The sequence below is a fragment of the Colias croceus genome, chromosome 25 (assembly GCF_905220415.1).
Source record: "Colias croceus chromosome 25, ilColCroc2.1".
In the NCBI taxonomy this organism is placed as follows: Eukaryota; Metazoa; Arthropoda; class Insecta; order Lepidoptera; family Pieridae; genus Colias; species Colias croceus.
Window position 1 is genome coordinate 1580383 of NC_059561.1, and position 9503 is coordinate 1589885.

The 9503-nt window shown below is 33.7% G+C and overlaps 1 protein-coding gene across 4 annotated transcripts in view; it reads left to right on the forward strand.

Annotated features, from left to right (window-relative positions):
- LOC123703079 (protein MTSS 2-like) overlaps window positions 1-6133 on the forward strand; it is a 144953-nt gene extending 138820 nt beyond the window's left edge. For all 4 annotated transcript variants that reach the window (XM_045650957.1, XM_045650960.1, XM_045650958.1 and 1 more), the window contains 7 exons: window positions 229-325; window positions 655-999; window positions 1479-1604; window positions 2243-2344; window positions 2697-2807; window positions 3531-3640; window positions 5186-6133. In XM_045650957.1, coding sequence (XP_045506913.1) covers window positions 229-325; window positions 655-999; window positions 1479-1604; window positions 2243-2344; window positions 2697-2807; window positions 3531-3640; window positions 5186-5293 — 999 coding nt within the window. In that variant the 3' untranslated portion in view covers window positions 5294-6133. The remainder of the gene's footprint in view (window positions 1-228; window positions 326-654; window positions 1000-1478; window positions 1605-2242; window positions 2345-2696; window positions 2808-3530; window positions 3641-5185) is intronic.
- Window positions 6134-9503: the final 3370 nt, after the last annotated feature.

The window sequence follows — 9503 nt, forward strand, 5'->3', positions numbered from 1 at the left end:
AAGACAGCATGCAAATGAATCTCTGTCAGAAACATAATAATAATATTTATCATTAATATTTATAAAAATGCTGACGTAAACTAAACATAATTTATGTATGCATAAATGTATCAACATAACGTATAGAAATCAAGATCTGTCATCCCGGGTCCATCATCAGCCAATATTTATTCCTATTACAAGCCTTCAAGAAAATAATTTATATCTATTATCTTGATTGAATTTCAGAGCAACGTGCAAAACGCACATTTGAATACAACAGACGCGGACAACTTGCCTCCGCCCCCGGCTTTCCTCTTGCAGCCAGATCATGAAAGCGGTGCTGGTATGTCTTTAAGTGAAATTATAGTAAAAGAAAAGCTAAAAAATGCGCGAAATAAACTCTTGAAATGACTATCATAAAGCTTATATTTAAACGTTTTTAAAATGTCCTATAATATAATTATTTTATACCTTTTTATCTTAGCGGCATTCGGTCATGGCAGGATTATAAATTTTTTTCAACTGATTACTTTTTTCTTACCTCTCTGAATTATTTACATTTTCCAAGGAAATTGCACTGTCAAAAACTAATTGTAATACATTAAATTCGTATCCAATTTCAATCAAATTTATTAACTTAATATTATATTTTTCAACATTTTCACGCAACAGGTCATCAAGGCATAAACGTGGCGGAAACAGTCAAACAACTAACCGAACTAAAGCACATGCCGGCTTCTCCCGGCCTCTTAAGACGAACGATCAACCAGAATCAGAATCAACAGAACCAGAATCAGAATCAGCAAAACCAGAATCAGAATCAACAGAATCAGAATTATGAAAGCCAAAGTCAGAGTCAATTGAGCACTTTTCAACAGGCTAAAAGTAATTTTGCTGGCAGTTTGAACCCTATTTACGGGCAGACAGGGCATAGAATCGCATTCGAGAATTCTATATATGTACGGAAGAATAGCTTGAACAGCTCTAACTCGGATTTGTTCAGGGATGGCGGTTCAAGTGAGTTATTTTTATTTATAGTAATGTTTTTTGATAAAATGATAGGTATTTTTACCACAAGATGAATTTAAAAATAATTGTATTCTGGTTTACTTCTGTTAATGGCTGGGACTCAAATAAGCGATGATGTAATGAGTGACTTAGGCTATTTAACTGTTGAAGAGACTTCAATTGATTTGTATCTTAATAAAGATTTAGTTAAAATAATTGTTAACACGAAAAATACATATATATTTCAACTTGGATCTAACTGTAACTCTAATTTAAACATTGTTAATTTATTAAAAGTGGCTGAAGCTAACTAGTTAGCCAAGCAAATTAAATCTTACGTGCCTTTATAAGAAAGTATATTTTTCCAAGGCATTTTTGATTATCAAATTATACTATATCCAACAAAAAATTTAGTACCTTCACACATCTAGTCATCTTCTTCATACAAATTTAGTCTTTACAGTCTTCAAAATAAAGCACATTTTCAGGTAACATGTACGGTGAAATAAAAGATTCCTCTCAAGCCTCGTCTCCCTCCACGCCCGGTAATTCCGACAAGCCGTTCTCAAGCTTCGGTCCGAGGATACATAATGATTCGCATTACGGACAGACTGGTGGGTTTTTTATATATATCTAACTAGCTGTGCCTCGCGGTTTCACCCGCATTGCTCCGCTCCTGTTGGTCTTAGTGTTATGATATATAGCACCTATAGCCTTCCTCGATAAATGGGCTATCTAACACCGAAATAATTTTTCATATCGGACCAGTAGCTCCTGAGATAAGCGCGTTCAAACAAACTCTTAGGCTTTATAATATTAGTATAGATTGTGTTAGAAAAATAATAAAGAAGGGTTTTAATAAAGAAGGGTGTATATCTGAATTATTGAATTCTCTATACGCTACTGGATTCTTTTTTTGTATTGTCCGTTTAACCTTTTTTTTGGTTCTTAAAGAAGTTTTTCAAACGTCCAACTATTTTCAAATGCCTCGGTCGTTTCGATACCACGAAAATACGGTCGACATAATATACTTACTAGAGAAAGTAAATTGTGAATGAATTGACAGTTATAATTCATCACTAGACTCCATTACATGTCCGAAACAACAAATTGAATCGCTTAAGCACATAATGTATCAAAAATATTAATGATTTTTATATGTTTCCAATTTTTTCCACATTATATCTCAGCAAACATTTCCGTAAATTAAAATATAACTTATTTTTTATGTATTTCTTCTTCTTTAATACAGGTCTGAAACTAACAGAGCGTCGTCAAGCGGACGGTATATACGCAGTGCCGGGCGCGCTCAGCTCGCGGCTCGCAGCACGATCGCACAGTGCTGATAGACAGCGTGAGTGTTCTAATCAAATCAAATCAAGCAAATCATCTAATCAAATCAAATCAAACCAATCAAATTTGTTTTTTGAAAATGTGGGTTTTAGTACATACTTTTTTGAGTGACCGGTTGGCTTGGTTGGTAGTGACCCTGCCTTCCAAGCCTGAGGTTGTGGGTTCGATTCCCACCCGGGGCATAATAATTATTTATATTTATTTATTCAAAATTATATTTAAACATGTTTATCAAGCATTTTGGTTTACCAAACACAAGCGAAAGCTTAGTATGGGATTAGATCGTGACGTGTGTGAAAATTGTCCTGAAATATTTATTTATTTATTTAAAATTTTTTTAATTATGTTTTCAGCGAGTGGTCTGATAGCCAGCTTAAGCGCTAAACTAGCTCCACAACTATCGCCCAGAACGAGTCGTCGAGCTATATCCACTATCACTGCGGCTGACACACATAAGCCTAAAGGTATGGAATTTTATGTATTTTTAGGTATGAAATAAAAAAAAGTGTGAAATACCTGTTTGGGTATATTTGAGTTACATTTTTTACTAGGTTTTTTACCATGTTAAAAAGTAGATGATAAAAATATTTTGGTCATTACGACGAGTTCAAACACATTCGCATCGCTCAAGTCGATTAAGAAAGTCAAATTATAGATAATATATTATACTTATATAAGACTAGCCGCGCCGCGCGGTTTCACCCGCGTGGCTCCGCTCCTGTTGGTCTTAGCGTGATGATATATAGCCTCGATAGAGAGGCTATCTAACACCGAAAGAATTTTTCAAATCGGACCAGTAGTTCCTGAGATTAGCGCGTTCAAACAAACTCTTCAGCTTTACAGGACGACAACGATTTATTGCAGAGTATACAAATTGAATATGGTTTTGTTCTATGAAATATCTACCTATCATATAAATATTAAGCTACTAAAAATATGTAGCGTAGCATAACTACAAAGCTTTTGAAGTGAAACTTCTTTATCGGGGTTGGAAAAAAATTGAGTGTAACATTTTTTCGTTACGCGCCATCTTTTTCGCGCGCGCCACGCGTGATTCGACGTATTTCTGTAAAGTTAGTTAATTAAAGTAAATTAATTTTTGAAAAATAAGGTCATAAAGAAGTTTCACTTCTTACGTGTGTACACTAGTACACGCACACATTTTTTTTATTTTATCTATTTCACAGCAATCCCAGCAGTCCAACCGGCATTTTTGGACAAACTATCAGCGACACTACAACGCCGTGCGACCAACCGCGGTGCTATTGTGAGAGACACTATTAATGCAAGGGCGCAGGTACATAATAATAATTATATGTAATCCTATTCATATGCGAAAGTTTATATGTTTGTTTGCTACTCCTTAACGTGAAAACTGCTGAACAGATTTTCTTGCTGGCACACACATAGAGGGTAACTTGGATTGATACAGGTAGGTTTTATCCTGAAAATGTCTCGGCAACGGGAACTATGCGTCTACTTCACGTTGAGTACACGGGCGAAGCTGCGGGCGAAAAGCTAGTTTAATATATAGCGTAGTTGGAAATTGGATAGGTGTTATAATATGTACACTTTACACTAGATATTAGACACTATTAATTAGTGTATACGTACACCAGGGCTCGGAACCGGTTTGAAAAGAGCGGTTAATTTAGATTATATTATACCGGTAAATATATCGTTCCTTCATTTACCGGTTAAACAAGTGAACTGTTTATAAGTAACCCAAATGATTAAGGTTACCGGTTACTTCTGCACAAACGGTTTTGACACCCAAATTAACCGGTTAATTCCTTTTATTATTTTTGCCTCATTTTTTAACGCTTGCCACAAGATATAGTGAATCTAATATCTATACATATAATAAATCTGTAGAAGGGTCAATTCTGTACATTGAAAATATTGAAAAAATAAATACCAGGGGGTGTTACTGGATCGATACCAAACCCAAATATGTGATTAAAAAATTTTTTGTCTGTCTGTATGTTCAGGCATCACGTGAAAACTAACGGTTCGATTTCGATGAAACTTGGTATAATTATACCTTATTATCCTGGGCATAAAATAGGATACTTTTTATCCCGGAAAAATACGTAGAAAAAAATAAATCTTAATTTTTCCACGCGGACGGAATCGCGGGCGGAAGCTAGTATCTAATATATCTAATATATTCTATTCTAAAATATAGTTTGTAAGTATAGATGTATGGATGTATGGATGTTTAGCACACATATAGAGGGTAACTTGGATTAACACATAGGATAGTTTTTATCCCGGAAATCCCACGGGAACGGGAACTATGCGGGTTTTCCTTTGCAAACACGGGCGAAGCCGCGGGCGGAAATCTAGTTATCAAATTCAAATTTCAAATATAAACTAAAATTGCGAACTTGAGTGCGATTAAGAATTTTGTAACTAAATGACTTCGCAACGTCCAGGCCCGTCGAGCGAGGGTAGCGGGGGCCGAGGATCCTTATGTAACTTGGTTTTAACCGGTTAATTTTCACCACCAAAACCAATATTAATGAAAAACCGGTATTTTGCATAAACCGGTAAAAACCGGTAAAGTGCAACCTTTAACCTAAATCAATTTCGGTTTGGGGTCAATGACCGAAACCGGTTAAGAATTTAAACCGGTTTCCGAGCCCTGACGTACACTACACACTAGACACTACACTACAAGCTACTTTGGCATAGAGTTTCACTTTGGATTAAAGACATCACATAAACACGCACTATATACGTCGATTTTATTATTTTAAAATTTACAAAATGAATTTAATTTACTTCCAAATATTTTATTTTTGTTCAGTATTACCTAAATATATTTATCGATTTCCAGCCGGACCCGCGCGTATGTCACACATCACTAATGGAGCAGATCAAGCGAGGCGCAACACTACGTCGCAACAAACTCTGCAACGATAGATCCGCGCCCAAAATACGTTAACTATCGATACATATTCACATCACTATCTATATAAAAATAAATTTGGATCTAATTACGTTCGATTTGTGTATTTTGTAATGTCAATCACATCACTATTCAACAGGTGCACATGACATTTTTATCGATACCCTATAACATCACTACGAAGGCGCAATGCCCATACGTTTTGCAACGATGATTCGCGCCTAATTTTACGAATATATATCGACAATTGTCACATCACTATTTATAATTTGTAAATTGTAAACGTGTAGCAATGTTCGCCAAATTTGTATTTATAACGATTACAATATTTCGAATAATTTGTGTTTCAATGTGATTATAAAATGTGTAATTGTAAAAAATGTATAGCGTCGTCTCTTTCACTCTTATGGCTCATGCTTAAGTTAGAAAGAGACGGATGTATACATTATTATTTTTAGGAGTAGATATTGAATGGATATGATTAATTAAATCGTAACTAATTTTATAATATAGGTGTTTTAAGTTTAATATTTATCATACATATTATATAGATGTTTTTATTGCCACCTCCATTTAACAGAATCTTTTTACTAACAATAATTACAAGGTCTTTATTATGTGCTTTTTTTTCTTGAATAGGTGACTTAACATCACTATATACTGAAACTTTGTACAATAATATTATTTCCTCTTCTTTCTTAAAATTTTAGGAAAGATTAGAATTCCATTGCCTAAGTTAATATATTTGATTTTTTCATATTCGACAAGTAGAAACTTTAGTCGTCAAAAGACTCAATTAAATATTCAAACCGAGACAATATTTGCTCCTCTATATTTATTTAACTAATAAATTTCAAGTATAAACTTGATTATTCCATTAAGGGCCGATTTTTCAATGCTTGGATAAAACTTATTCGTCGAATAATGTATAAAACTACCATTTTTAAAACGTATTCTAATTGCCCGTATTTGACAGTTTACGTGACATTTTAATATTATCGTGTAATACTTTATTGGACGAATAAGTTTTATCCAAGCATTGAAAAATCGGCCCTAAGAAGTATATATTAACTGCCAATAAATAAATAATATTAACATATCTATGTCTATCTAATCATATCGGTATAAGAATCGTCCTGTTGTTAGATTGAACCCGGAATCATCAACAATTTGACATATTTTTAACCGACTTCAAAAAAAAGGAGGTTATCAATTCGGCCGGTATATTTTTTTATGTATTTTGTTATTTACACTTGACATTTTTTATGTCAAACTACTATCAAATGTCATGTCGTGAGATAATGTCATGATAACGATTAAAAACTGTAATTTTAAAATTAGCAGTATATAATATTTTGTCTTGTTTTCTAAAGGTATGCATTTCTTAGTAAAAAAGACAAAATAAAAATACTCTGGACTTATTTAATTTGAAAAAAGTTTTTTTTGCATCTACATTTCCTTTAAAATATGTCATATTGTTGATGATTTTCGGTTTTATTAAATAAATGTAAACACCTTTTCTAAAAAGTTTTTGATGTGCTTTGTGAAAATCGATGTTAAAAATTACCGCTCGAATAGAAATCTAATATTAATGTACCCATGATTGATTTATTTTGTAAAAGATTTATTGTTTGTAATTCCTTTTTTATTCATTTAATAGTGTTTTCGTCTTCTTTTATCTTCCATTTTTTGATTTTTATATAGTTCTATGACAAATTGTCTGTCCATAATAAAAAGTAACAAAAATTGTATTTTAGATGAGTTTTAAAGATTTAACTTCTCGTAACTTCGACGTGCTGACCTTATAGCAATAATGCGTATACTAACATATCTTAAACTTTGAAATTGGCGCCAAAGCGGCCATTTTGTTAATCCACATAATTATTATATAAATTGCCAGACAACTTTTTAGCGTTTTATAAACATCCAAATTTTATAACCGCGTTTAATGTAGTTAGAGGAAATAACGGAGGCTGAACATTTATTTATTATTTTTTTACGCGAATTATATTTAATATAGACTATAATGTTATAGATGACGTTCCTTTATATGTAACGCATGATAATGTAACTTTTATTAATTAAAACCACGTACTTTTTAGAACAACTGTACTGATGCGTAATAATTTTATCGTAGAAGCTATTCCCGACATATCTTATATTGTAAATCTTTATGGTGATTGTATAAGCTTGGTGGATATATATAAAATGTAGGTTCTGCTGTATGTGTATTCAAAGGAAGCAGTTAGTCTGGTTAATACTGGTTTTTAGATAATGTTTGCGCATGTAACTGATCGATCGATGGAAATAAATGAATATTGTCCCTATTTGGTTTTTTATTTTATGCCCTATGTTCCAATTTTTGTGTACAATCCCTTAAAATACATATTATATTATAAACTGACTTAGAAGCGGTCTATGTGAACAAACTAGCAGTAAAAGTTCCGTATTATCTACATAAACATTCTACACACACACAAACATAGTAACGTACACATTCACGTATAGTGCCACAAACTTATCTGACCCGGTGACAGTGTCACTGATGTCGCTTTCTTTTTATTAACAAAATTTTCCGTATGAAAAGTCTGTGAAAATGTGACATTTCAAAATGGCGGCACGTAGTTCCAGTTTTTGTCACCGGGTCAGATAAGTTTGTGGCACTATACTCTGTAGTGAGACAAATATAGAATATACATTTAAACCAAAAATATAGATTTAGCAACATAACCGACTAAACGCAACCCGGCTAATTAGCTGATTTCAGACGGAACGTGTTCTTACGCGTATGCCGCTTCTAGTTTTATATAATATTATGCATTCTAAGTACAATCCTAAATATTGAAACAGTTATAAATCACTGTAAAACGTAGTTTTGGAAACCTAATAAAATCTAGGAAATAATATACATACTAAGCAATCATTCCTCATCCTGTCAGTAGCATTTAACACTATCAAACGCTTACATATCCATTCGAAAAAACTTAATTTATTAGTAAAGAATGCAATATGGTGTTGCGTAAATGTACACACTGCATTGCATTGCAGCCCAATTAGGTACTGCATAACGCACTCAAAACTGACATGCAACCTTGGTTCATTTACATATTAATTACTTATTTCCTTGATCTAGAGCAGTCTTTCTCAACCAATTTCCAAAGAAGACCACCATTTTACCATGATCCGCGGACCCCTAAAAAAACCTATTCCCAGTACCTACTCGCATACGTCAATCTATATTATTTAAAAATCTCAAACTCGAAAGTAGTGTTTTGTAATTGCCTAGCCACCCATCACTTTCCATCTAAAAACTAAAAACAGGGAATGTGCGTCCGACATAATAGTCTGGTCACTAACCCTACGTTCACACGGAGTTACGATTTGACTGGCCAAGGTCTTTGTCAAAGTCCAAATAAACGTAGATTTTCGGCCTTTTATTAAATAATTTTCAGCAGTTGTCTAGCTGAGGCGCCATTATAGGTACGCGTGCGCTGCCTATGCTGCGTTCGCCTACGCCCGTGACTGCTGCTGACTTCAGTCAAAGTGTGAAATTCAAATACAGTGTTTCGAGGATATGTTTCGGGATTTGACTATGACACACAACACATTTTGGATTTCGTATCTGACGGCCTCGTATCGAGATCTCGTATGGTTTACCTTCCGGTTCTTTTTTAGCAAGAGCGCGTGTATGTGAACGTATGTCTAGAATGCACAATTGACTATAATTCCACTGTACTATATCTGTAAATTTGCAGTAGTTTATTTTCCCGATCGGTTTGTAAAATCGGATCTCAACTTCAGCAAGATTCGGCTTTTTGCCGTGTGTTGAAACCGAATGCATGTGTGAACTCATTCATTAAAATGCTGTTACCACTAAACCGAATTCTGCAAAAACCGATTTGGTGGAGAAAGCCGCGAAACTGTGTGAATGTAGGGTTACCTATTTGGCGCGAATATCTTCGGTTATTTCGCCGTGTGTAGATAAAAGATTGTTGACATATAGTATCAAAAAAATTGTATGGACCGGCAACATAACATTACTGATTTGAATTTTCTATAAAAGCAGAATTTTATCCGATTACCTGTTTTACATAAGACATAGGTATTGAAAAATATATTCCACCAACTTTTTAGAGTAAATATGAGTGAAGTTTCATTAAAATTGATTCAGTACTAAATGGTTTAGTAAATAGGTAGTTAAATAATGAACTTGAACGTGTTTTTTCTTCTATGGCATTGCTCTTAA